Below are 27,829 nucleotides of genomic sequence, written 5' to 3' on the forward strand. Positions count from 1 at the left end.
ACTGAGGAGCAGCTTTGGGACCACCTAGCAGCACCATAATTACTGCATAACAACCTTGTGGCACCTTAACAACTGAGGAACAGCTTAGCAACCACCTTGTAGCACCTTATTTACCAAGTATAAAAAAAAAAAGCTATTGCATTGGCCGGGAATCGAACCCGGGCCTCCCGCGTGGCAGGCGAGAATTCTACCACTGAACCACCAATGCTCACATGACTCCTTTTTTTTCTTCTTCTCTGAAAAATGCAATAACCACGTGGAACATCTTCGCAGCCACTGTGTAAACACTTCCAACCACATTGCATGGGAGCTACCACTTAGCAACACCCTTGCAACCACCTGATTAACCCTAGCAACATTGGCATCCAACTAGCTACACACGAGCAGCCACCTAGGAACACCTTCACCGCTGAGTAACACCTGATGAAACGGACTGTCAGATGGTTTTAAGCAGAACAATCTTGGCCGTTATCCACTCCTCGTTAGTATAGTGGTGAGTATCCCCGCCTGTCACGCGGGAGACCGGGGTTCGATTCCCCGACGGGGAGGTCTTTCTTTTCTGCTATCTACCACGTGTACCAGTGTAATACCAACTACAGCCTGCGTCGCACTCGTCTGCATTATTTTCTGAGATGTTTGTCAATGAATATTACTATAATCGACTGCTTTAGTCTAGGTTGTCACAGATCACTTCATCAAAAGCTGAAATAGAATCCTTATTACATTGCTCAGTCGGCAAAAAGTATATATATTTGGCTTGTCTCCACAGGGGAACCTTATTACTGCTGGTCAACTAACTCTTTGTGGTTGGTGTGGAAAGTGTGGAAGCTCCCAAATTTTACCATTTTGCCTGACAAAGAACCCTTTAAATAAATAAGGTTCTCCTATGGACACACAGAGTAGGTTTTTGGAACCCTTTCTTCTGGGCATACTGGGCTGTTACTTCGTAAAAAATGTTTTATAGTTTGCAGTGTGATATATTTTATGTAGTCAAATGTCTGAATTATTTATGAATTGTGTTATTTAGTGGTCAATAGGTTAGTTCACAAAATACGAAAATGGTGACACATGCTACCTCAACGTACACATGAGCATATTTTCCCACATTACTCAGTCCTCGTTAGTATAGTGGTCAGTATCCCCGCCTGTCACGCGGGAGACCGGGGTTCAATTCCCCGACGGGGAGGAAATTCTTTTGGACCACATCTTCTGCCTTTTTCCCTGACGTAGATTTAGGCCAGTGTGAGATAAAATTGTTTTTTTAATGAAGATTCTCCGTACAAAACTGTTTATAAAAAGAAATCTACAATGATTGTGTTTTAAAACCTGGTTGCAACATAATTCACCCTGGTGGGACAATAAAGTTTTACTTGACTTAGTTCAGGACTAAGCGTAAGCTGTGTCTGTAAACCCAGCCCTCTATCATTTAAAGCTCTTCTGGTTTTAATATCTGTAGTAGGTATATTTAATCTAATTATAGTTTGATAAAGCATTGTACTGTGCAAAATGTACTCTGTTCATAGGAGAGCCCTGTGTATTTCAAGAGTTCTTTGTCGGGCAAAATGGTTAAATCTGGGAGCTTTCACAATTTTCACACCAACCACAGAGAATTCACCCACAGTTTTAGGGTTCCTTTGTGGAGACAAGACAAACAACCATTTTCCCAGAGAGTGTGGTTATTAAAACAGGATGCTTGTGAGCCTACTTGGCTATGTAGTCAGGATTTTATGTAAGTTTTTGATTAAGAGATGAGAAACAACCTCTGGTATAGCATTTGATTTGTGTTATCTGTTGAGATGTACGAAAGTCCCCAAGAAAAGAATGCAGACAAGAGTGTTACGCAGGCTGCAGGTGGTATTACATTTGTAATATACGTGGTTGCAGAAAAGAAAGACCTCCCCGTCGGGGAATTGAACCCCGGTCTCCCGCGTGACAGGCGGGGATACTCACCACTATACTAACGAGGAGTGAGTAACGTGGCAAATTGTTCTCCTTAAAACCATCCGAAAGAACGACGTTGTGAGGAAGGAGTAACACGGTAGATTGTTCTCTTTAAAAGCATCTGTAAGACATTGTTTCGCCCAATGTATGCTGGGATAGGCTCCAGCCCCCCTGCGACCCTGTTCAGGATAAGCGGGTTAGGATAATTAATTAATGAATGAATGAATGAATGAATGAAAGACATTGTGAGGCAGGAGTTACGTGGTGGATTGTTCTCCTTAAAACCATCCGAAATAAGTTGTGATGAAGGAGTAACGTGGTAGATTGTTCTCCTTAAAACCATCTGAAGTTGTGAGGAAGGTGTAATGTGAAATAAGTGGTAGGCATGTCCCACATCCAGTATAATTTTTTTCAGGTCGGAGAAACGGCTATATCATTGTTTATGTCAATATTACAAAACCAGGTGGATTGCCACATTATAGCATCATTGCTTTCATCTTTATCCTCTAAAAATAGTCATGTGGTAGAAATCTCGCCTCAATTTGAGTATTGAGTACGATACCTGTCTTTGGAATACATATTTCTGTTTCCCACCTCAGAAAACAGCCTGAAAAAGGGTATTTCAAAGCCATTGCCAAATGTTCTTATTTGATTGGTTGTATTACACAAAATGGTTCAAGAGATTAAGTTTGGTTTCTTAACATTTCAGTAAAATAGCTAAATGAATATCATCAAGACATAGCAACACTGGAGTCACTGCTTTAAATACAAACATAATTTATTAATCTCACTCAAATGAGCACAGACATGCATAGTGTTCAGTGGTGGGGTGTGGGGCCTTTGCCATGCCTTGTGCTTGGTAAAATACCTTAGCTGGGCAGTATATATACTTGCCAGGCACACCAGGGAGGCCTGCATGAATATGTGGGTTATTGGGGCCTTGTTTCATTTATTGTCTTGGAGTTTTGTTGCCTCAATTTCTCTCAGGAATAATGGTGTTGACACAAACTCTTCAAAACTCATTTTGGGGTTTGCAAGACTCTCATCCTGCTATGTATTGAATACTTTAATGGAGCAGTAAAAGTACCTGCTCTGTCCACTTTGATGAAAAAAGAAAACGAAAAAAATAATGGAGGACCCATAACTTTCATAACGGGATTTAGGCTGGCTACATGTGAGGCATGTTTTGGTCCTTTTTTGTGGTGGCTGCTGCTGCTGTTGTTGCGGCTGCAGTGTTTGCAACATAATGACAACCATGTTCTCCACAGTAGCTTCAGTCAGAGGCAACCGATTACTACTATGGCAGTGGCCTGAGCAGTGAGTGAGTCTCCTGTATCCATTTCAGGCTATTCAGAGTACTCTGTCCACACTGTGTGTGGTAGGGTGCAGGCTGGTGTGGTGGTGCAGGCTGGAGCCGCAGAGTAGGCAGGTGTGGCAGAAGAGATGGGGCTGTCCGGGTTAGATCTGCCTCGGGCAGTGGGGTCATGAACAGGGACATGTCCTTATGTTTCAGAGTCCTGTGTTTATCCCAGTCAACGGGCACAGGACGGCAACCGGGCTGGTACCGCAGACCAAATCTCTCTCCGGTATCAGTCTTTGAGACTTGCAGTGTTGAATTCCTTGCTTGCCCGGTAACCCTCACAGACACAGCGTTCAGGTCTGCCAAAAGCAGCGGATTGAACACTGTGTAGCCCCCACTCCCTGGACGTTCAGCTGGAGTGTGCCCCTGTACCAGTACTGGTGAGTATGTGCACCTGCTGGATTCTCCTGGTCTTCAGCATGGATGCCTTAAAGAGAGGGAGGATGTTGGGGTCTTTGGCAAGGTGGAAATGACAAAGGACAATCTCAACCCTTTCTACCAATTCCACTGGGGGTAGGATTTTCATCCCTCACAGATGTGCTGTTGTAGGCTCTGCTGGCAGAATTCCACTGAAGACATATGCCTCCTTCAGCGTCTGCAGATCCTGCTGCTCCACCACAGTAAATGCATGCGACAGGAACTAGCAGAAGGAGCTGTAAAGTGCATGGTGTTCCGAAAGGTACTCCCTGCAGAACTGCTACATGCAGTGGAACAAGTTCAACTTCACAACAACGTGCTTGTTGAAAGTGCGCCTTGATGCACATTTGTTTGCACAATTGCCATTTGTAGCTATACCCTCAGTGATCTTCCAAGAGTCCCAGTAGAGTGTTCATCTGGCTTGGGATCCTGTATCCGGAATGCTGCACGACAGTCCCTGATAGAAAAGAAATACACACATTTTGTATATTGAAAAAAAATGTTGAGGCTGAAAGATATGTAATTTTATACCTGTCCATCCACTACTAGCTGGCTTTTTGTACTCCAGCAGTGGTGTGCCAGTCCTTCATATAAAGGCTCCAGTGATGCCTTGCTCTCGGACTGGACCATCACCCAGGAGAGGATCATCCAGTTCTCGTTCATCACGGCATATGATGACATGGTGTCTGATGTTAAGGTCACCTTCCTGGCGACCTTCCGGGTGTGGTCCGATCTGAGGACCTGGTCAAAGGTGCCCTGGAGGAGGAGATTAATATCTCCCTCTTGCTGCTGGAATTCATGCAGGAGACAGTCTGTGAGGTAGAATCCTGAAATGGACACACCACACCATCCATGTGGACTCCTGTAGCTACCAAAGGGAGCGGCTTTCTTACCCCCGTAATAAAGCCGGTGACGGTCCGATGTCCATGAACTCCAGCCTCGCCATCTCTGACATTTTCCGCACTGTGGAGGTAGGGGAGGTGTGCCTGCTCATATTTGAAGTGTAGGCAGGCTGTTTCTGAATCTGGATGGCAGCGTGCACAGCCACTGGGCGTTATCTGCAAACCAATACGTCCTGCATGCTTTGCAGCAAAGCCTGGAGGCAAACACATAATATTGTCCACTAATTCCCACAACAGCTTGTGGCCTTCCCACACCAGCAGAGACACCTGGGATTGACTGCAGCTGTGGAGACAGGGCAGCACATAATTGTTTCTCACCCTCTCCATTAAGAAAGTTTCCAGCTTCCAAATAAAAAAGGATGGATTGGCAGAGGGCAGGTCTGATAAATGGTCAATGAGCTCAGGCTGAGGAAGGTGACGCCATAGAGTGACCATGTTCATGAGGTGTCTCACAGGTTGTGACCCTGGCCATAGGCCCAAATCCCCCAATTCTGTCTTCAACCACATCCTCTGCTGTTGTGAATAGTTCCAGTGAAGGAGCTCCTGGTCATAGCTGTGAGGGAATGGAGGTGAAGGAGCAGAAGCTGTTGCTGGCTGTATTACAGAACACAAAGTATGGGGTCACTGACTTAAAATACTAAATTAACAAAGTATATAAGAGCTGACACAATAACACTCAAAAGTCACTTCAGTTGTGTTTACAGAGAGAGGATCACCTTCATCCAGTCATGTCTCTTGTGTGTGTGGCAGGGGCTGGTGGATGTAAAAGAGGACATATTGTCATGAGAGCTCATACAGTGCAACGTTAAATGTGCCAACATTCATATTAACATGATCAGTTCCATTTGCCACATAAAGGAGATGAAGGAGCAGGTAATGTTGTCTCAGCAGAGTGTGGTCCTTCTGTTCTTGACACAGTGGCTGTGGGCTGATTCTTGGAGGCTGTACTTGGTGTAGGAGAAGCTATTCAGGCCAATAAAAAATGTTAGGATCAAATCTCAGCATAAACAAGTTAAATTCAATGTACATGAGGTAATGGTTATTAATATATTTACCATGCAAGGAAGAGGCATATATAAGACTGTCGCTGGACCCAGTTGATGTGGAACAGATCAGCACTGAAGGAAAAAGTCATATTGGAAAGAGTCAAGCTCACATACTGATACTACTTATATCCCTTTTTATAAATGCTGTATTTCAGAGATTAAAATTGTAAACTCACCATTCCATTAAAAGATGTTTGACACTGCAAGGTTCTCTCTTAGTGGAACATGAAAGGAAAACAAAGAACACCAATAAACCAACCAATGAACCAATAAAATATTTGTTATGAGAGAATAGCCTCTCCATAACCCAGGGGTGAGAACCCCTGCCTAGAGACTTAGATGGAGCTCTGGTGACTGCAGCTGGTGCTGAACCTGAAGAAATAGACTATGCTCAGAACATATGTAAATCATAATTTTTAATGAGAACCATATTTGACAGTTAAACATAAATTTACTTTAATGGCTGAGTCAAGTTTGGAGGGCGACAAGTTCAACATTGCTGCCTCCAACTCCTCATCATCATCCATGACTGTTAAAATAATGAAAAATTATATTATGCTTGTATCTTAGGCACCATTTGGTAATGTCATTTGGAAATGGTCAAAGCAAATCTTCAGTTCGGTTGGTTTAAAAATGTAAATGAGTTTAAAATGTGAAAAAACGCGAACCAGCGCCACTGCTCCATTGCGCCCCAAACGGTGGTCAAAAACATATTGCATCCGTAGTGGTTTAGGAGTACCATTGAAAATGAATGGGTTTTGATTTAGGCCGGTTTAGCTAAACAATTCATGGCTCAGGCGCGCGAGGCCTGGGTTCGATTCCCGGCCAATGCAACATAACTTTTGACGCAATTATTTTTGGAATTAATCATTATTTAAAGGCACACAATCATCAGTGTTTTGTTCCTGGTGTTAGTATCTAAAACGCCTACAAAACCTTGACAGAGTAGTGACGTAGACTTGGTAAGTCCCTAACCGTGCCCCCTCTGTGTTAACATTTAGCTACATCATCCAATAATTATGTAAAAACATACATCATGTCACTTAGGAAATCGTTTTGCAAACAGCTTGGGAGAATGGCAGTTGACCTTAAAATATGCATTACTTGAAGTTCAATATTGCAGGAATATATAACAAAACAGTTCATACTTACGGTTCTGACTACTACTCAACGTTAACATTAGCCTCCTAGCTAACGTATCTGAGTTTCTATGCACTAATGATGCTACATTATTAAGTTAAGTTAGCCATCGTGCAACTAACGTTAGCTTTCGTTCGTTAGCTAGCAAGCTAGCTTGATTGTTCAAGCAATGTGTTAATCAGCCATCAGCGACATGTGAAGTCAATGTTGGAATAAAATCAAGCTAACATTACCGAATAGTGATCACCGTTACATAGGAAAGGCTCATGCCCAGTTAACAGATTTATGCTTCATTTCGACCGGGAGTTCCTGGGAATTTAACTCCCAGGAACAAGTACGCAATGAACAAAAGGTCCCTTCAGCCTGCATTTCCACCGGGGGCTAAAGACCCCGGGGAGTTTACGCAAATTAGTCTGAAGAAAAAAAGTGAAAACGTTCCACGTTTTGCAACGCTTACGCCGGTCTGTCTACTAGCGAGCTAAACTAATAGATAGCTACTCTTCCGTTAGATAGAAGGAAAAGAATGCAGCTAGCTATCTAACGTTAACTTTAACGTTTAACGTTAACGAACTCACAAATTATTTGTGGTTGGTGAAACCAAATTTAATTATTGTGTAATTCGCGGACATTTTGCCATCTAACGTTAGCTGAGGTAGCTAGCTAGTGACTGCCTGTAAGTGATGTTAGCGCACTGTGGCGGCAAGTACTGAACTCAAAGCCAGCGTTGCTTGCAAAATTGGCATAATACCTGAGAGGAAGAGGCACGGAGCGGTATTATTATTTATTTTTCACGCATCATGTTGGTAGAATCAGGCAACGTTCTGTGCAACTGAATCCGAATCAGCAGCCAGGAACAACTTGACCCGTTCTCAATAGAGGAGACCAAGACAATTCCGAGTCCAAAGGCACGAGACCGAGACAAGTGCAAGACTTCCAAAAAGTGACCGAGACCCGACTCGAGTACTACAGCCCAAGCAGAAAGTTTGATAACCATGTAATGTAGGAGGCTTGGCTGAACATAAAAAAGCAAATTTTGAAAATATTAATATTATTAATTAATATTATTTCTATGAGGAAATACCAGCGTTATGGATGTGACGAATCTGAAATGCATTGTTTGTCGATCTACTTCCCAATTAAATTCTATCATAAACAATTTGTGAAATTGCCCATAGATGATGTAGTGGTACCCTGAAAAGCAGCAGGACACACTTCTGTGTGTACACATACAAATGACATGTAACTTAAGTATTTGCAATATGAATTACTACCAGCATGCAAATGGGGATACCTTTTGCTATGGGCCATTTAAGGATTAGTCTCTTACCTACACTAGGGAAAAATCCTTTCGTTTCCTCCCATTGTCACCATCAAAAAGACAACGGGTGTATGAAAAATCACAATAATTTATTTGACTTCTTTATACTAAAATCCAGTGACATACAGCTTTACATTGTAACGCAAAACACAGTGGCGGACGTTGGCATGGTACCTATAAGAGCTGGTGGTCTTGGATACAACAGAATAATTATTTCTCAATATTTTAGATCAAACTGTACATCTAGGAACAAACCATTCTGGTTCACTCAAAAAAAAAAAAGAAAAGAACTTAAAACCATTCTTAGGATCTCACCATGTATGCACTGTGCTGAATAGATATAAATAAGTGTTATTGTTCAAGCCAACACAAGGACTATAATAGTCTGCAAAACACTACAGAGCTTTTCATTCATAATGGTTCCTTTTCTGAGTATTTACTTGTAGACAGGTCTGAAATGACACCGTTTAATTTTGGATGGGGTTCTACATAATTCATATTTACGTTTTGTAATCAGAGTGAATTAATAACTTGTTCTTTGTTAAAGTGTTTTGCAGTGCAGTCAGAACAAAAACTTGATGGTAGGCAATCTTTTCGTCCAGAAACTTACAAAATGTGTCTGCAGATCAGTTTTCACTGAACTCAAAAGGTTTACAAGGACAGAGTGAATGGAATAATGATCACTGAAAAAAGCAATAAATCCAAAACGATATGACAGTGCTGTTGCTCCGGTCAGGAAATTAATAAAAACAGCACCGTCTGGAGCCAGCTGTGGGTTCCAAAAACAGTCCCCAGCTTCTCAACATCACTACTCTACATTATATTAGCAACCTTTAGCTTTTTAGCAACTGAATGAATTCTCCATCTCTTTGAGCATTTGTATATGTACAACCATAAAACGTATGGCTTTCCTACCCCTGCAATAATTCACATCATATAAGCCATTGCAGTTATTGAGCGTACAGTCTAAACAAAAAACAAACAAAAAACCCCATACAAATAAAAGGATTACACAGGAAAAAAACAAAGGTCACAGCTCAAAATGGCTCTTTTTGGGAATGGGAAAACAAATGAGATAACAAAAAAACCAAAAAAGACAATATCTAATCTTTACAAGTTAGTTTCTACCTAAAAGCATAAAAATACATTTATACATCCATTAATATTTCTGACCTTTATATTAATGACCATCTTACCGAATGTAATGTTTCATAAGACCCCACATTCCTCTCCATTGCCTTATTGCTTTATAAAAACAACAAAATAATCATTGCACTATGGTTAGAAGGGTCACTGTTTCCTAAAACGAAAAATGAACTGCAAAACGGATGCCACATAAGGCTGTTTGGTCTTTGGGACACATCTTCAGATATTAATATTATGTTTTAATTATTTATTTATTTGTGATGTTATAGGTTTAAGGCATCACTTACAGTTAAGGGTCCAAACAGAGTCAAAAACCAAAATATACTTTACGAATCTGAAGTGGCGGGAGGGTGAGATCATATCAATTTCATTTTACAAAATATTGAATACAGAAAACAACAGGCTCAAGACTTGCCTCACTCGGGTGACTGTGACAACCATTCAACCCTCTATGTTCTCCTGTACCTGAGCCCTGGCCAAATAAGAAGGCAGAATTCAGAAAACAGAGGTCTTCATATATGCAGTGTGTGTGTGTGCGTGCGTGCGAGTAAGTGAGAGCGGGGGTGGGGGAACCCAGTCTTAATTATATGGTCAAAATAAGATGATCACCAGCAGCCATTTTGCAAAAACAGAAGAGAAAAGGGCAAATGAGTGATTCTCATTACTGGAGTGACTCCAGCCCTGAGGGCAGTCCGTGGTGGTTTGGATACTTTGCACATGGAATGGAACCTTTGTACCTCACTGCTGGTAATTTCCATACTGACTCTGTAAAGGAGGAAAGGGGGAGGGGGAAAAGTTTTCACATGTGGGCTACTCATCATCAAAAACCATCTTAAAAGAGCATTTCCTTTCTTTTAAACAAAAAGCAAGATGCTTATAGGAATATCCGGAATGGCATGTTGATGTCGTCGATGTAAAACCGAGCCAGTCTGATTCAATGTTAAAATTACGCCAATACCAATACAGCAATACTGAAACACTCCAGCAGATGGCAGCATGGCACTATGCAAGAGAAATCTACACATGAAAAATGGAAGTGATCTTGTTTCAAATATGTCAGATGACTGTAGGAGTAACTCAGTTTGTCTGACTTGTAAACTTGCTGTTCACAATGCCATTTTCTAAAACACTCGGCAAACTTCAGCGTTTTACATGTATATTTCTAAACAGGGGTCGAAAGCAGATTATTTCGGGTAGTTTCGCAAGCTACAAAAAATAAAAAAAAATAAAAACATTCTAAATTCAAAGCAATTGTTCTGCAGTAATAATATATGCTGTAAATTGCACTGGATAAAAAAATAGGTTATACACATTATTTTGCTCACAGTTTGTTAAAAATGTAAGTACAACAGAACTAAAGTGAAATGCACAGAATTAGTGCTTTTCAATTGCTAGACAAAATTTGTAAAATGTGGGAATGTGTTGTGTCTTTGTGGCAAAACATGAGTATGTTGAGGTTTTTTCCCTGTTCAGAACCTCTATTCCTCTCATTCTCTTTGAGGACCCTTTTTTATTTCGACCCCTGATTACAAAACACTGTAAAATAGAGAGGAAAAACAGAAACACAAGGGGGGAAATGAAATAAAAAGAACAAAGGAAATCTAGCATAAGATGACTAGATTTGAATTCGGTGTCTTGCGACAGTAACCATTACCTTCACGTCTTACAGATCTAGTCAGGGGGGTGTAATAAGCGGTCCTTATTTCCTCATGAGAGCCTGAATTTCAGAAATAAAGATATCAAAGGGCAGCTGTGGCTCAGCTAAGGACCACACTGAGCAACAGGACAACACGTTCTTCTTCCCTGGTATCAACCGCGAGCACTTCAGCTGACGCTATGGGAGGCCCCAAGAGTCCGGAAGCCCACGCTGGGCGTGTCCTCTCGGGGCCCTCCTGGTCACATGACCTCCTTTTGTGTGACCCTGACTGCAGGCTGTTCTCGCTCTATTTAAATAACAGTGCATTCTAAAATGGAGACCTAGGCCGACTGCATGCACAACACATGGGACCGCTGTACTGGGACACTGGGTCACCCGACGGATGCCCTACGGCTGATGGATGCGCTAGCTCTAAAGCCTGCGGTACCGTCCTCAACAGTTAACTTGGAAAGGCAGGCAAACAAAGCTTTTCTAAGCACACATATCACTGCCCTTCATGTATGCAGGCTCTTCCCCCGACTGCCCTTTCATACCTGGTCGTAGCCATAGGACCGCTGCTGTTGGCCCTGGGGGGGCCCAGGCTGGGGCGGCCTGTAGCCCGCATACTGCTGCCCCTGGCCCTGGGGGTAGTTAGGGTACTGCCCTGGCCCGGCCTGGGAGGGACCTGAGAGAGAATAAGAGAGAGGAGCGAAGAAGAGAGAGGGGAAAGGATAAACATGAGGATACAAGAAGGGTGAATGAGAGTTACTGAAGGGAAGAGCCCCCCATCTGCCAGTCAAGAGTATGAACCCTTTAAGGTGTGAGATCCCAAATATGCGATTAGAATGTTCTTAATTGAACATAATAATGCTAATGTAACAATCACTACAGGTAATTTAAAGCAATAGAGTTTTAGAACACAGGCTTGGAATAATAATAAAAAAGTACACAGTACAGTCAAATGCAGCTGTGAGTTTGTAGACATTAAAAATGGTATGGAGGCACTAACTAAACTCATGCCAGCTGCAGTTGTTTCAGACAGTGTACACTCACGCAGTTACTTTGTGCCCAGGTGCACTGTGGGACAGTGTCTGGTCCTGACACCGCTCTCTGCTCTGTTAAACTCAGCTCCACAGAGACAAGCTGGCTGGGCTCAGCAGTGCGGAGAAAGCGTGAGGGGCTGCCTTTGGGTGTTCATTAAAAGCAGGACAGAGCCTTACTTACGCTCACACAGACACCTGCACTTTACTCCATACCCAAGCAATTACTCATCTCCCACTCCCTCCTCCAACCAACACAAGATCATGAGGAACGGCGCAGAAAAACAGAATGTATACTTTAACCTTGTGGGTATTCCTGGTGCACGCACACACACACACACACACACACACCACAAGCACACACACACACATCAGACACACACATCATACACTCTCCACACACACACACAGATGGTGCTGATTCCACAGTAGTCTCCGCTCCTACAGCCCTAATTACTGAGATGTGAAGGGCCAGGGGCTGGTTGTGAGGGAGGCTGACAGGATTAAAAAAACTAGATGAGTCCCACTCAGTCTGCGCCTGAGGCGCTACCCATCAACCGGCCCTCATCTTTTTAAAAAGTGAAATCCTATCTTCGTCCTGCAGTGACCTGCCGCAATCATTTCTCCATGTATCGCCAAAGCATCGTGCTTCTCTTCCCGCAAAAAAAAAAAAATCTCTTCCAGGAGCCACAGCCTCTCCACGGAAACAGACAGGTAACTGTGTAGTACACCTGACAAGTACATTTAGCCAGCCCTCCCGCTGTTCCCATGGATACACAATTTCACCAGGTTTACTGCCACACATCCATACTGAATAATCCATGCTGGGTGGGAATTATCAGAACATTTTTAATGACTAAGATGCGATAAATATACTTTCAAATAGAACAAATGGAGAACTGAGACAACAGATATTAGCAGTTCAGTTTAAATTAGCCACCGTCTGTTCTCACTGTATAGCACTTATTTTTTAAATGTATTCTGTAAAATCTGCTGTTTTTTGGAGTCGTTTTCTCCAATCTTTTAAACAATGCCACAGTATGCCAAGATCAACTTAAGCATTGTGTCTAGCATTCACACTATAACCCAACAGGCCGTAGCTACCCTACACAAACCAGACCTAGGTCAAATATGTAATTCAAATACATTTCTGTGCTCGACTGATCTTGCCTGGTGCAATTGAGCTAACCAAGAGGACCAGAAGGTGGAGTTTGTGCTTTCTGTGAGTCTTTCATAGGTTCCAATACACCAAGACAAGCTCAGTAAAGCTTAGAAAAGTACTTGTATCCAAAACAGCTACATATTTCACCAAGGTCCGGTATGAACAAAACCCCTTTCAGCCAAACAGACCAGCCAGCTCATGCCATCATTACCTGACATCACTACCTCAGCAGGTAGCAAGCCGGCAGTCAGATAAGATGCAGCGAATAAACGCCTGGAGTTAAACAATGTTGGAGTGCCCACCGTATCCCTGCTGTTGCCCGGGGTAGCCCTGTTGCCCTGGATACTGCTGTTGCTGTGGGGGGTATCCCTGTGCCTGGGGGGGGCCTTGCTGGTAGGCCTCCTGCTGCTGTGCATACTGGGAATTACCTGTGGGGAGGGGGAGGGTCGGGGGAGACACACAGGTGGAGGTGAGGACGGCACAGTCACGACCACGCCTGTCTGAGTATGAATGAATCCAGACGCACACAACAACGGTTTGCTCTTATGGGTCACGTTACAAACAACATCGACAGTAACAACAGACAGCAACTACTAAAGACAATCAAAAAATAAAAACAAACAAAAGTAACAAACCAAAAAACACAACAAAAAAGAAAAATGGTCTCATAGGCACCAGAGACAGAAAAAAGCCTTGTTATTTTATGAACTATAGCATTTACTTTAATATATATATTTTTTTAATAGCATCCCTGCTGACAAGCATTACAAATAGTGGTGTGCAGAAATGTGGCCGCCCCTGGACAAAAAGCCTTTTACAATGAATATCCAAGTGAACAGAAGTGAACCTGATATCTAAGTGCTATACTGTTAAACATGACATGACATTTCTTCAGATTTTAAAGCAAGATTGCCTTTTATTTTAATTTATTAGTTTCAAAATAATAAAAAAAGGGAAAAGGCCCTGTGCAAAAGTGGGAAACCTGTCAGTTAGTACATTGTAACTCTGCAAAAGACAGCTAGCTCATAAATATTTTTTGGCCTCCTTGCATGTATGGCATGTTTGAGATATATTTTCAATAATATTCAAGTCTTGGGACCGTGGTGACCATTCAAAAACCTTCATCCATCTTTCCTGGAGGTACTTCATTTTTGATTTTGAGGTACGCTTACGATCATTGTCTTGAATACCCAACCTCACTTCAACTTCAATGTCTGGACTGACCGTCAAACATTAGCCTCTAGAATTTCTTGATATTTGGTGGAATCCATTCTCCTTTCCACTAGCACAATATTTAATGTGCCCCCAGCTGCCACACAACCCCAAAACATAATGGATCCACCTCCATGCTTAACAGCTGGCAAGGTGTGCTTCTCTACAAAGGCTTCACCCATTTTTCTCCAAACATACCTTTGGTGGTGGCCAAAAAGTTATAAAATTCAGACCTGGAATTATATTCACCTGACGAGTAAATCACCTGAGTCTGGGCCTTAGCAACAAAGAGTAATCCCAAACTTTTATACAGGGCTATTTTCCTTTTTTATATTGATATTTATAAAACTATATTCCATTTATAAACTGTAAATTAGAAGTAATCTTGCTTTAAAATCTGCAGAATGGTCTCATGTTCAGGTTTGCTTTCGATCACGTACAGATTCATTGTAACAAACATTTAAGCCAGATGTGCCCAAATTTTTGTACCCCACTGTAATTTTTAACAACCATAGTATTGGGGGGAAAAAAAAGACAATACAAAACGGGGGGAAATAAAATGTGTGAAATAAATGTGAAAAATACAATGTACAGCTTTAAACATTAAAATGTAAACAAGTAAAAAGACTTAAACAGTGAAGACAAACTAGCTACACATATTCAGCAAGCTGCTTCCACTGTGCCTCACAAAGACCAGCAGAAATACTTCTGTGTTCAGCTGTTAATGCTCATGGTCCTCTGGGGAAGTTTAAGCTTAGATACTGATTATCAGTTAGAAATGTTACAAATTTCTACTGTAAGCATGGCAGAGCAAAAAGAAAAAGTGCTGTTAGGTTTGATGTGAGATTTAGTTGTGTTCTGTAAGAGACCTGCTAGCGTAAAAAAACAAGTGGGTAATTAAAAATAAAATGGCAAAAAGTGGTTTTTATGTAGTGGTGTGTTTCGCTTTGGTGTCCTGCCTCTGTTGGGAAGAAGCTGTCCTGTATGTGGATAATTGTGGGAAGGTATATAGATACCTCCTTCGTAGTAATGTTGTGAGGAATCCTCATAAGGCCTATCGTAGCCCTGTTCAGGAAACGATGGTTGTTGAAAACCGTAATCATTATGACCTACATCAATTTGACAAGAAGATAAGGAGAAATGTTAATGTTCTCGGCTAAAAAACAAAAACGTATTAAAGATAAAATTCAATGAAGGAGAGGGGGAAAAACGTACTTGTCAAAGAAAACAACAATGTATACATTAACATATACATGATCTGTAATGTATCCAAATACAAAAAATAGATATCAATGTGTGCATGTTATCACCAACACTGCTCTAAGTAGTCATTTTGAAAGCTGTAGTAGCACTTTGATTGTCTTCGTTAAGATTGGTAAAGCAGCACTGAACAGTTCTTCCTGAAAGGTTTTGAAAAAGATTTAAAAAAAGGTCTTGCTCCTTAGCTTCTCCATCAGATGTAACAATATGATCTTCTAGAAAGCCTTCTGATCACTTTATTATTTTAGATCTGTTAATAAACAGGTGTAATGTGTGGAAGGACTTCCTTTCGACTTGATCACTCTTTCAATGAAAATAGTGACGTTTCAAGGTGCAGTAAAAGGTAAATGTAACAAAAGAATTCTTGAATCCATGAAGTTCTGAAATCTACGGCCAGCATGGCAAGCAAAGAACACTCTAGTCTAATGGTTGAGGGGGAGGGGGAAAACCACATAGGTGGTACGTATCGGTGTCCTGTATGGATTGTGGTTAACCAAGGCTTCAAATCATGCTGTTGAACATGCTGGACAAAATTAAGGCAAGAACAGTTTGAAGGGTACTTGTGTATTAACTAAACTCAGTAGAATGAACTGTACAGAAAAGCAACACTAACAGATTAACTAGTATGACTCATTTCACAGTTAGTTTCCAAGAGCATGTCATTAAACACAAATACATACATGTATTTGCAATATCTTTAACTTTAACGGTTAAACTTCAAGCAGTGTACATGCTAACTGAAATATGTGCACTTGCATTCAATGTGTGTAGTCAATCAATTCAATCGTTCTGGAGGATATCGACAAGATGAGTTTCTGGACATTCTCTATGTGTATGGCATTTAGGATCACGGGGTCTTTCCACTGAGTGAATGGATCTGAATGGACAGGTTACCATCAGGGCACTGTTCTGGATTCCCACCTTCTGGTGCTCCTTGTCCTCCGTGGCTATACTGTTCCCCGTAGTAGTCTTCCTGTCCTGGGTACTGCTGAGGGGGTCCTGCATACGCACACACAGGTACACACACACACACACACACACACACACACACACACACACACACACAGACAGACATATATATATGGATAGATGCACATACACACACACATATGTATGGATAGACACATACATACATGTATGGATATATACACATACAGGACAGGAATATGGACACACACACATGCAGACAGACATGGACAGATACGAAGGTATACGCACATATAGATGCAGACAAGGAACATGTGCAAACACATAAAAGGAGACGCATATATTGACAGACATGGGTACATACGCACACACAAACACATTCATGTAGAGAGGGAGAGAGGAGAGGTCAGTCCACATGTGTCCAGCTGGATCTTATTTAGCACAGAACTGGTCTTGCTGGATGTTGGCTAAGTGTCAGACGTGAGCCGTTCGGCAGAGACTTTACTGTGGACAAGCCGAGAGACACACGGGTCCTCCCAGGGGTGTTAGAGGCACGGGTTATTACCACTCGCAGAGACATGCATTTAACTGATATGCACAAAGAGCCATAGGTCAGGTGTAATAGGCCAGGCAAAGCCCCTGACCTATGCTGTGTGGTGCGGGCTTGAGATGTAATTAGCCCCCTGGGCCCGGACGATGCGTTACGAGAGAGTGAGACTGAACGGGCTCTGTGTGCACTCTGTAATGACGAGCCTGAGATACAGTCAACCCAAAACAGAGGTAAGGAAGCAGGGAGCAGAGGAAAGGAGAGGAGAGGAAAAGAAGAGAGAAGAGGAGAAGGTAAGGAGAGGAGAGCAGAGCTCCAGGAGGCCCATGTCTGGCTTTACCTTGCTGTGGGGGTCTGTAGGGAGGCATGGGCCGCTGTCCCATCACGTGATTCCCCTGGCTGACCTGTCCCATCATGCCCATGGGGTTCTGCTGGCCCTGGTAGTGCTGCGCCCCTCCCGGGGGCAGGCTGTATGGCTGGGCGGGGGCCTGCTGGTGCATCATGGGACCTGAGAAACACAGAACCAATGTGACTTTCCCACAGCACAGACTGCCATAGTGTGCCCAGAAACAGGTCAAAGTAATATCAAATAAACAAAGCAAAGCAAAAATGGGTCACACATGATTTCACATTTAGAACATAATATGTACATAAGCTGTGGTGGTTAGGGAGCAGGTTCGGATACGAGGTGGGACACTGCTTTCGAACTGTACAGAAGGAACGTACGTTGACATTCCCCTAACTGTGAATATCCAGCAAAGAGATGGGCGGACAGTACCTTGGCTGGCCTGCATGTTCATGTTGGGCCGTGGGCCGTAGCTGCCCATGGGCTGGCCCTGCGTCATGTTCATCTGGCCCTGGGCGGGCATGCCCTGGGAGGAGGGCACAGCATGGCTGTACCCGCCCATGGAGCCGTGGCTGCTGGGGGGCACGTTCATACCGCTGGCCTGCATGTTGGGGGGCTGGTTGGGCCCAGGACCCTGCATGGGCATGTGGTTGGGCCCTAGGAATGGAAAACAGAGTCCTTACCCCATTGAGTTTCAGAGCTCCCGCATGGAAACTGCCTGCAAATGCATGTCCCAGAAATCAGTTCTTTTTTTTTTGTTGTTGGGATGGGTCATGTCATGAATTTCACACCCTGGGCTGGGGGCAACATCACCTCAATTCCCAATTCAACTAGCTAACGGAAATTCAATTCATGAAATAATAAAACAGGGCTAGTTTCACAAACAGATTAAACTTAGTCCTGGACTAAACTGAGTATTGTGTGGAGTTTCAAATTTAAATTTAGAACTAGACTATGCATAATGTTTTCCCTCAATTAATGAACTGAATTACAATTGAAATAAAATGCAAATGTAGTCCCAAACATTATGGAGGGCACTGTAATTATGCACATTTTATCTATTATGTGTTTAGATGAACTCTTAACTTTCTTATTCCAATGTGGTGACCACAAATGGCCGACATGTTTTTAATTCCAAAAACTATGGGGCTTTGGTGAGAAAAGCCTGGCTGATCTGCTCTGCTCCAGAGCCTAAACCTCCTTCAGCAGCCTGCCAGCCATCAGCATTCCTTCAGACAGGGCCCTTAATGGGACACCAGCAGCTCATTATCTCAGCCATTTTCATCAAACCCAGCCAATGGGAATACATTACAATTAAAATATAGTGTGTGGGAGCCAGTGAGTGGTGTCTGGCGTGTGGGGGACTGTGGCACACTCCTGCCCATGGACTTGGGCTGTACCTTCAGAAGCCCTCTCACCCCACCCCACGGCCCCCAACCCCGCAAGTTTCCTCTCCTGCATGAGTGCTGCAGCCCATGCATATTTCATCCCCAAGAGCCACCCCTTATCCATTTAGGCAAGAAAGCTCTGCTTCTTTACTAGCCATCCTCTCCTTCAGGTTTTTGCATCTTATTGGGGAGGATTCTATTTTAGTTTAGCATTAACTCAGGAGGGAAGAGCGTTAGTCCAGCAGTCGGACGGTCGTCGGTTCGATCCCCGCCCAGGGCATGTAGAAGTGTCCCTGAGCAAGACACCTAACCCCCAATTGCTCCTCACAAGCTGGCAGCCTATCACTGTTGGTGAGTGTGTGAATGAGAGGCATTGTAAAGCGTGTTGGATAAAAGCGCTATATATAGTCCACTCAGTGCAATTATTATTAGTAGTAGTATACAGTCAAAAAGTGGGAGGCACATATAGAAACTTGTAATTCCTACACCGTTCACCTGATTTGGATGTAAATACCCTCAAATTAACGCTGAAAGTCTGCAGTTAAAGCATATCTTGTTCATTTCATTTCAAATCCATTGTGGTGGTGTATAGAGCCAAAAAGAGGAGAATTGTGTCGATGTCCCAATATTTATGGACCTGACTGTATATCATTAATTTTTTGTTGGGACAAAACTATTTGACAATACACTTGGTTCACCAGTCCACTAATTCAAAACAGGATGATTATTGTGTCTTAAAAAAAACATTGCATGCAAAGTAGAAGAAAAAAAAAACAACATTGCATCTCTCTACTCAATCAGTCAAGGACAAACTGAATCAATCATGCCATTAAGACTGTACCGTGGTCCTGGTGTGTGATCTGAATACACTTCATGAGCCAGGAGAGACAGAGGACAGACAGTCGGAGTAACAGACAGCAGGTTCCAGCCTGCCTGTACAGTAAACTGCCTGTCTGAGACTACAGATAAAGGCTAAGTTCATCCCAGCCGCTTTCCATGCTTCATGGGGCTCTTTAAACTTTAAACACACGCCTTTTCCATTTACCCAAACAATTTCCATCAACACTCCCATCATCTCCAGCACTGTTTGGATGGCATGCTAACAGTCTGGCACATTTTCATTCAACGCCCTGAAGCACAGTTCAAATGGACTAACTGGATTATAAAAATAAAAAAAACATCTAACAAAAGGGCAAATGTAACAAGCTATGTCTACCAGTAAAAGCACCCAAGTGGGTTATGGATCAGTTTAAAACATCATACATAAAGGCTTTCCTTTAAAACATTTGATGGGCAACTCCACTCCTGGAGTCAATGAGTATGCAGGTTTATATTTCCACCAACTGCCCACTAATTTCCACTAATTAACACACCAATGCAGGTTCTCATTAATGAGACAACAGTAAAACTCCTCACATAGGGACTCAAAAACAGTTATTTGGGATTCATCAGCTTTATCGATACATTTAGCTTCACGCACCCGCAGTGTGACGGGAGAAATGAGAGAAGTGGGAGCAGACCCATTCCCCATCCTGCTCTACGGCCTATTCAAAGTGCACCGTGCGTATGCCCCCTTCCAAAATCATTAGATACGCATCATCATTCCACTAATTGTAATGCTTTGGCTCAAGAAACTCACTACAGTGTACAGTTGTAATGACTATACCTCTAAACGACAGCAATCATGGCCTAATTAAATGAAACCGTAACGGTTTAGAAGGCTTAGAAACTTGTCATGTTTGTATTTACTGTATAAATGATATCGGAGGCCAGCTGTGCGCTACAGCGCGAGTCGAAGGCAGGGTAATTAGATTATAATAAAGAGCCTGTGGAAGGGGCTTGTGGGACGGGAGTGACAGAAGATGGCCGCTCTGACGGGCAGTTCTGCAGGCTGGCGGTTCGCTGGCGCGGAAACCGCGGACACAGCGACACGGCGCTTTGCCATCCACTCTCAGCGGCGCTGATGCCCTCTGATATTTTTAGGCAGCGGAGAGGGAGGCGGATGAATATTCATTATCTCAAGGACGCGTTGCGTCCACGCCAAACGAACTCGGGAGCCGGCCGCACAGTGAGCGCGGGCGCAGACCGGTTCCAGCCGGTTTTCTCGCTCTGCGCAGGAACGCTGCATTTCGGCGGAAAGCCGGAGCCCGGGGGTAGCGTGCAGAGAAGCTAGCGCAGCACTCGGTGAGATGCAGCAGGCACAGACACATTCGGCGTCTATCGCACATGCGCCAGCAGGCACACGCACACACACATACACACAGACACAAAGACAGACAAAGGGAGAGACGGCGAAGCTCCCAAACAGAAACGGATGGAAGAAAAAAAAAAAACAAAAAAAAAAACAGTTATGTCACCAGTGGCGCAGATTCCCTGGGGTCATGCAGTGTAAGCAGGTTGCTAGGCGACCCTGCTGAGAGACATGGGTGGGGAGGTGTGCTCTTACCGGGCATCTGTCCGTTCATCTGGCTCTGCATGTGGGGGGCGGGGGGCCCGGCACTGACCATCCCCTCAGAGGGCATGCTGTGGCCGTGTGGGGGCTGGGGGGGCCCGCTCTGACTCAGCCCGCCCGGGCCCATGGTCATGCTCTGTGTGGGAGGCTGCAGGGGGCACAACACAGCGCCGTTACAGAGGGCCCACCATTACCCTGGCCTGCTTACATACCACATGGACCACAACAAAAAACAAACCGGCAATGAGGAAAGAAGGGGAGAGAACCGAGTGAGGCTGAGGAGTGTGTGTGTGTCTCTTTGTGCGTGTGTGTGTGTGTATTTCTCTTTCTGTGGAGAAGAAGTGGACTGAGACATGAGGGGACCTGCATCGCAGCACGCCAGGGCTTTCTTGCCCCAGCACAGTCGCGAAAAGCACCGCTACCATGGAGACAGGCCGTGGAGTGGGGAGTTCACGAGTGAGTGTGGGGAATATACTGCATAAATACTTCTTTTTTTTCTTTTCTTTTTTTTTTTATGGACAAAGTGAATTTCCTGTGCTAGTGAAAAGTGTTTTGAAGCCACGGAAGAGCAGATTTTGTGCCACAATGTTGTACAAAGGTCTACACTGAGCCAACCACAGACACCAGAGAGCAATGTCTCACCAAGTGAGCTTCAGTAACAAAGCCCAGTTTTGGCCCCTGGTTTTGGGACAGGGCCCCGCAAAAGTGGCAACCGTGGTCCTCAAGTGAAGAAGCCCAGTAACTACTGAACCCGGAGAAAAAAAAACCCAACAGAAAGAGAGAGAGCAGAACTTGAACTCAGTAAAGAAATCCTGTTCCTGCCATTTCTTATCAGCTGGTGACAGAGCGCTCCAAATCCCCCCGGTACCGATTCGCACCCTCCAAACGCCATTCACAAACCCGCCACATTATTGGAGGGGAAAGCTGCTCTCTCTCTCTCTCTGCCTCCCACACATCGTGTGAAGCTATGGGGGAAACAAATCGCATCTACCTCCACGAGTGAATCTGAATAACTGCTCTTCTGTAATCCCGAAGCACGGAGCGGAGAGTCTACCCACAGGCCCCCGGGGCACAAGCCGTGACTGTGACAAGGACCTTCCACGGCATGATGTCAGGAGCGGGACAAAAGCAGCAGACGTCCCGTCCCATCCCACACAACCCTCAGATAGCCGAATTCTGCTCCCCTTGCCCTGGGGCTCTTTCTGTTCTCTATTCTCCCCTTCCATTTCAGTGGAGGGGTTTACGTTACGCGCTGGCTTTCTGGAATCTTCCCTGATGCCGAACATGAGAGGTAGAAGAGACGCGGAACTCATCTGCATCGATGAGTGCACGCTCAGATTATTCCGTTTTCATTCTTTGAGGTGGCACTGTGGCAGGGATCACTTTCAGATCTGCTGTTGTTGAGTGGGCAGTGCCATGCATGAAAATAGCGAAACAGCGTGCGTACAGTATGATATCATTCAAATGTGCATATGCACATCAAATTCTGCCTTTTTTTTTTTTTTTTGGGTACGGTACAAGCTGTTCCAGTGAATCACATAATCTTCCCCTAAATTGCCTTTCCAAACCACTAATTTACCTCAAATTGAAATTCTTTGAGGGAGAAAACTAGGAGACTCTGGATGACACTCTCATCCAGAGCAACATCTACAATAGGAATGACGCTTTATAAACTACAAAATCCAAAGCTCAAATGCAAGTTTACTAGTTTACTAGTTACACTTAAATTCCCTGTCCGGTCAGCAGTTTAGGACCATTTTCACTCCAGATATAAACATGCTGACTTGATGATCCCTTACTTCCATGAAGGCTCACTTGCTAACTGAGCTCTTCGGTGGCCAATTCTGAGAACAAAACCAAATTATACAGAGAACAGCTGCTGCACATCAAAGCCCAAACAGTGCCATAATCTCTGCCCCAGACATTGGGATCCTTCGGCATTTTAAAAACATGTCCCCAATGAATCCTTACATTACTCATAGTGCTCAAGACACTCATGCCGCCTATATTCCCCATTCCCTGTGCTACATCACACTTAATTTCAGCGTTTAGCAGATGCTCTTATCCAGAGCAAATTAGACAGATTACACTCTTTACATATAATCCAACTGGATATAGCTGGATATATCACTGAAGTGATTTGGGTTGTTAAGAGCACCGCTCCGGGGGTACGAACGACAGCGCTCCACCTAGGATGGAATCAAAAGCACAACCTGCGATCACAAGCCCAGCTCCCTGCTGCTCTGCCGGCCTACGCGCATGTACACAGCCTCAATTACCACGGCAAATTCAAACGCAGGCTCAGTGTTCTCCGGGCTGGCCGTGTCACGACAACAGCTGTGTGGGATGCAGGAACAACAGAGACCGTGTTGAGCGCCTGACTTGCCGTTTGGCCTGACTCTCTACATTCTTGTGACTATGGATGAGCCTGGGCACAGTGCACCAATATGGGATTAGCATCCAGAGGAATGAATGCTTCCACTCCAAATGAAACAGGGGAAAGCAGAGCTTTTTTTAATCAAGAAAAGTTATTGATTAAAGTTACTTTAAAACATTCATTTTAATGTCACCAGCTTTGAAATAACTAAAGGTCAATGTATAGTCCAGCGACGGACTATAAATTGCGAAACATTCATGAACTTTATATTGTCGCTCGACGGTGGTCATTGTCCTTTTAAAAATGTATAAACGCACTCGGGCCACCCAGAGTATACACCAAATGTAGCAGCCACCATGGACATCCACGTTACTGGATGCAGCGATATTCTGTCGCTGGACTATAACGCAGCCTTAAGAGTTTATTTAAAAAAGGAAACACAGCATGTTCAATGTGCTGGGTTTTTTATTGGACGTGGGTCATGTTCTGGTGTATTTAAGAAATATGTTTCGTTATTGGGGAGCTACTAATGCCGTGTTTGTTTTTTATTACCTTCTCCTATGTTGTGATTCTGTGCTACACCTGCATTGCTGTTTGGATGTGCTGTTTTTTTTTTTCTTCCCTTTCCTTGCTTACACTGCAGTACTACGCCAGAGAAAGTTAATTAAAATGTAGCATTAGTTTTCTTTTTACAAATTAGAGCATAGCATTCTACAGTTTATGCACGACACAGCACAAACGAAAAAGGGCAGGGGGAATGTAGATTTCCTTGTGCTTGGCGGTGATGAAAATCAGAGCCGGCTAGCAGGCAGGTGAGGCTGGAAGCAGATCAATACGAACGCTGACACAGACACGTCCCCGGGCGCGTTCTTTCTCACCGCTGAAAGGGGGAGACATTAAAGTGAAATAAACAGCCTGTGTGCATACCTGTATGTGTGCATCTGTATGTGTTTGTATGTATGCGTGTGTCTGTATATATGTGTGTACGTCTGCGAGACGTTTGCAGCCATGTCTGTGTGTGTGTCTGTGTCTGTGTTTTCTGCTGTGCCAGGCTGAGGAAATGAAGGGAAGAAGAACGTGCGTGGAGGAGACATTAAAGTGAAATAAACAGCGTGTGTGCATACCTGTATGTATGTATGTCTCTGTGTGTGTATATGTGTGTATGTCTGTGAGACATTTCCAGCCGTGTGTGTGTATGTGTGTGTCTGTATATATGTGTGCACGTCTGCAGCCGTCTGTGTCTGTGTGTTTTCCGCTGTGCTGGGCTGAGGAAATGAACAGAAAAAGAACGTGTGCGGAGGAGAAGCTCAAGGTCACGCCTCAGGTTCACAGGCACTCACGGCAGGAAGCAGCGACTGCATGTTTTGGTTGGAGTCCGCTATCGTGGCCAGGTACACCAAATTTCTGTGGAGCATCTGCTGATACCTGTGGAGTCAAGCAGGCTGATTTTAAAAACTGAGAAACAGATTTGTAAACACCCTTGTCTTTCTGGTCCCTGAATATTTTATTTCATTTATACATCCCCCCCCCCCCCCCCACAACAAGGCCCCCTTTAGTAAACTGTAAATGAGATGTGCTTCCTTAGATTTCAAAGCTTGAAATAGAAAACAATGTAGAAATTAAAAGAAAGCAAGCCATTCACCTTCACAGTATAGATACAGAAGAAACACATTAATTAGGTATAGATTTTTACTGATTTTCTACATGGATAGTATTTATAAAATAAAATCAGTGGTAATCACCTTTGCCTTTGTAGTGCTACAGCATTTGCTGAGATATAGTATGCCTAATTCATACACAGGTGTTCAGTATAATCACCAAGGCTAGAGGATTTTAGTGCATACTTATAACTTAGTTTTGAGGTGTAGACTAATTGGCTATCATGCCTAACAAAAAATAAAACCCAATTTCATCACTAAGCTGTTTTCATAGACTATAATCTGTTACATGACAGTTCATGTTTTTATAGTCACACATTCAGGTCCAACAGTGATGTGCGTGAGCATATGTCTGTCTGTCCCTTACAGGGTATAAAAACGGGGTATACAGTAAATAAAGGTTAAATAAACATTACTTACTGTGAACATTCTGCAGTTTTTCCTTTACTTTGGAAGTCCATTATGCACTGTATTAACTGGTTGTTCTCATCTAGCAGCTGAAAAGATAAATTAATTTGTGAGTGAAGGATAAATCAAACTCAAAATAGGCTATTCATGTAAGAAAGCTATGAATGCACGGAGAGAGTTCACTTTCTGTGCTTTGTTTAATCATTTATTTTTTCTCAATTACAGTGAGGGATATTTTAGATATATACAGAAGTTTCTATTGACAATGGCAGGTATGGGGGCATTAGGGTGTGTATTGCCTACAACAAGATAATACCCATTCAAGGAACTCTGAAGCAGCTTAGGCAGCCATGTTATGTTTCTAAAGGTAGTATGTATTACCTGATTATTCAAATATTTTATTTAATGATTTTTGGTCGGAAATATTTATTATGGCCCATGCAACCTGAGACCGCAGCGCTCAAATAAAATATCAGGATGATATTATAACTGATATTTATTTAACTATTTATAATTCTGAATGAACACTATAAATACAATGTGCTCATATGTAATGCCTGTGGAATTACTTGAAGTGTTGAAGTTATTTACTTGCTTTGGAGCATAAACCCTGTCAATGCCCAAAAAAACATGCATTATGAAGTCTGCATGTGGACAAGAAGTACAAATATCCTTCATAACTGTGTCGGGTTCAAACACTTAAACATCTAAAAATCCAGAAAGCGAACAAGCCTAGTCCTTGAGCAATTACCCTCTCAGCCATGTGTTTCTTTTCATTTTTACCACTAAAAACAATTACTATTTAGGTGGTCAATTTAAACCGTGAAACATGTCGGTTTTGCTAGACACGACAGTACTAAAAGCTGTTCACTTCGAGACAGCTACAATAATAATATAGCGGCTCAGGCCTTTTCAATTGCTTCATCTAACATGTCAATTAGTTTCGGGTATAAAAAGTGTAACAAACAGAACCTCAATATAGTATGTATGATAAACGCACAACTACGCCAATATGAGCCGTTACTGTCTCGACTACCTACAGTTCACACAAAGGCAAATAAACAGCGTCCAGTGTCGAGCTAGGCCTCCATTCTTTCACTAGCAAGCTAGCAATGACTGAAAACAAACATCCACACAAGAAATCATTTTAAGATTATTTCCATATCTTCCCACTTCTTTGAGTGCACACCCATTCAGTAGGACACGTGGAATTTATTTTCACCGCGGTTTAGTCCAGCCGACTATTAAAGCTAGGATCATTGTAAACAAATCAGCCAGCTAGCTGGTTAGCCTAGCTGTCTCTTCCATTCTCCTGCAGCGACTTCGCATCGTAGCTCAAGCTACCAACTCGCTTGCTAACCGCCTTGCGCTGTTCTGATTTAGCGTAAATTAATTACCTTCTGTATAGCCGCGGGTGTTATATCACCCTTTCCCCGTTGTCTGTGAGCCGCGAAAGCCACCGACATGGTGATTATCCCGAGCAAGACAAGAAGTGAAAATGTAGTCCAAAATGACAAAATTTAGTTAGCTTAGCTCAGACCACACAGTACAGAATGGGATGTATTTCTGCAATGTAACGTTCCACGCAAGGGGAGGTGGCAACAAAATTCAAAAGAACATGACCGAAACATTCCATAATTTAGACTTTGTAACAAAGTGCTTCTGTGTTTGCCTTGCTTAAAATTTAATTTAGTTACCAAAGCATGTGATTGTACGTTTGTCTTTCTCTGTTTTACTGATAATAGTACTTTCGTACTTCCCCTGCGCGGAATGATTTGCTCTTGAGCTCAAGCTAGAGACGAGACAGTGCCACAAGAGAAAATAGGCGAATGGAATGTTCTCATATGGGGGCGTCTGAACCGTCTGTCAAATAAAGTTGTGATACCAGTGCTGTGTTTCCAGTCTACTTCTGACACAATGTAAAGCCCGCACAGGAAAAAGGAGCACAAGGAGAGCAGTGTATGTGTGTGTGTTTACAAAAAAATCAGCATCTTTCATGACAATTCACCCTTTGTAATAATGACTTTCATTTAAAATAAATATATTAAGTTGCTGGTAAAATCATATCAAAAACATAATAATACAAATGTTAACATTAAATATATTGAAAACAGCTCACTATATTAATTACATGTATTCAACTTAA

At 43.1% G+C, this 27,829-nt stretch overlaps 2 protein-coding genes and 4 non-coding genes across 12 annotated transcripts; 2 read left to right on the forward strand and 4 right to left on the reverse strand.

The window, feature by feature from the left end:
* Positions 1 to 137: 137 nt before the first annotated feature.
* trnag-gcc (transfer RNA glycine (anticodon GCC)) lies at positions 138 to 208 on the reverse strand. Its single transcript has one exon. It is a non-coding gene; the product is annotated as a tRNA-Gly (tRNA).
* A 268-nt stretch (positions 209 to 476) lies between these two features.
* Positions 477 to 548, forward strand: trnad-guc (transfer RNA aspartic acid (anticodon GUC)). The gene has a single exon. It is a non-coding gene; the product is annotated as a tRNA-Asp (tRNA).
* Positions 549 to 1,114: 566 nt separating this feature from the next.
* On the forward strand, positions 1,115 to 1,186 carry trnad-guc (transfer RNA aspartic acid (anticodon GUC)). Its single transcript has one exon. It is a non-coding gene; the product is annotated as a tRNA-Asp (tRNA).
* Positions 1,187 to 1,895: 709 nt separating this feature from the next.
* Positions 1,896 to 1,967, reverse strand: trnad-guc (transfer RNA aspartic acid (anticodon GUC)). The gene has a single exon. It is a non-coding gene; the product is annotated as a tRNA-Asp (tRNA).
* Positions 1,968 to 2,701: 734 nt separating this feature from the next.
* On the reverse strand, positions 2,702 to 7,223 carry LOC133127108 (uncharacterized). Of its 5 annotated transcripts, none has more exons than XM_061239756.1 (7): positions 7,040 to 7,223; positions 5,843 to 5,880; positions 5,676 to 5,738; positions 5,337 to 5,583; positions 4,612 to 5,214; positions 4,250 to 4,507; positions 2,702 to 4,175 (listed from the first exon to the last, which is right to left on the reverse strand). In XM_061239756.1, exons 4-7 carry the CDS (start codon positions 5,439 to 5,441, stop codon positions 4,131 to 4,133), a joined length of 1,011 nt encoding a protein of 336 aa, XP_061095740.1. In that variant the 5' UTR covers positions 5,442 to 5,583; positions 5,676 to 5,738; positions 5,843 to 5,880; positions 7,040 to 7,223; the 3' UTR covers positions 2,702 to 4,130. The 5 variants fall into 5 exon arrangements, 3 of the variants coding, with proteins under 3 accessions (XP_061095740.1, XP_061095739.1, XP_061095741.1); XM_061239755.1 differs by having other exon boundaries at positions 6,819 to 7,223; XR_009708587.1 differs by having other exon boundaries at positions 2,702 to 4,507; positions 4,612 to 4,814; positions 4,939 to 5,214; positions 5,843 to 7,223.
* Positions 7,224 to 8,194: 971 nt separating this feature from the next.
* LOC133126790 (protein SSXT-like) lies at positions 8,195 to 27,469 on the reverse strand. Of its 3 annotated transcripts, XM_061239168.1 has the most exons (12): positions 27,081 to 27,469; positions 25,696 to 25,772; positions 24,958 to 25,042; positions 21,235 to 21,388; positions 17,833 to 18,057; positions 17,395 to 17,562; positions 16,502 to 16,579; positions 15,337 to 15,429; positions 13,411 to 13,536; positions 11,461 to 11,591; positions 10,925 to 10,987; positions 8,195 to 10,035 (listed from the first exon to the last, which is right to left on the reverse strand). In XM_061239168.1, exons 1-11 carry the CDS (start codon positions 27,147 to 27,149, stop codon positions 10,970 to 10,972), a joined length of 1,224 nt encoding a protein of 407 aa, XP_061095152.1. In that variant the 5' UTR covers positions 27,150 to 27,469; the 3' UTR covers positions 8,195 to 10,035; positions 10,925 to 10,969. The 3 variants fall into 3 exon arrangements, with proteins under 3 accessions (XP_061095152.1, XP_061095151.1, XP_061095153.1); XM_061239167.1 differs by lacking the exon at positions 10,925 to 10,987; XM_061239169.1 differs by lacking the exons at positions 10,925 to 10,987; positions 15,337 to 15,429.
* Between the last annotated feature and the right edge of the window lie 360 nt (positions 27,470 to 27,829).

The sequence above is a fragment of the Conger conger genome, chromosome 4, assembly GCF_963514075.1.
Source record: "Conger conger chromosome 4, fConCon1.1, whole genome shotgun sequence".
NCBI classification, from domain to species: domain Eukaryota; kingdom Metazoa; phylum Chordata; class Actinopteri; order Anguilliformes; family Congridae; genus Conger; species Conger conger.

Excerpts from the sequence above, each read along its gene's own strand:
- LOC133127108 (XM_061239756.1), bottom strand. The coding sequence starts at position 5,441 with ATGTTGGCACATTTAACGTTGCACTGTATGAGCTCTCATGACAATATG. Across the intron at positions 4,508-4,611 it reads TCACCGGCTTTATTACGGGG|CAGCAAGAGGGAGATATTAA; the intron begins GTAAGAAAGCCG and ends CATGAATTCCAG. Across the intron at positions 4,176-4,249 it reads AGCTAGTAGTGGATGGACAG|GGACTGTCGTGCAGCATTCC; the intron begins GTATAAAATTAC and ends CTTTTCTATCAG.
- LOC133126790 (XM_061239167.1), bottom strand. The coding sequence starts at position 27,149 with ATGTCGGTGGCTTTCGCGGCTCACAGACAACGGGGAAAGGGTGATATA. Across the intron at positions 25,773-27,080 it reads CACCCGCGGCTATACAGAAG|CTGCTAGATGAGAACAACCA; the intron begins GTAATTAATTTA and ends TTATCTTTTCAG. Across the intron at positions 21,389-24,957 it reads TGCAGTCGCTGCTTCCTGCC|CCTCCCACACAGAGCATGAC; the intron begins GTGAGTGCCTGT and ends TGCCCCCTGCAG.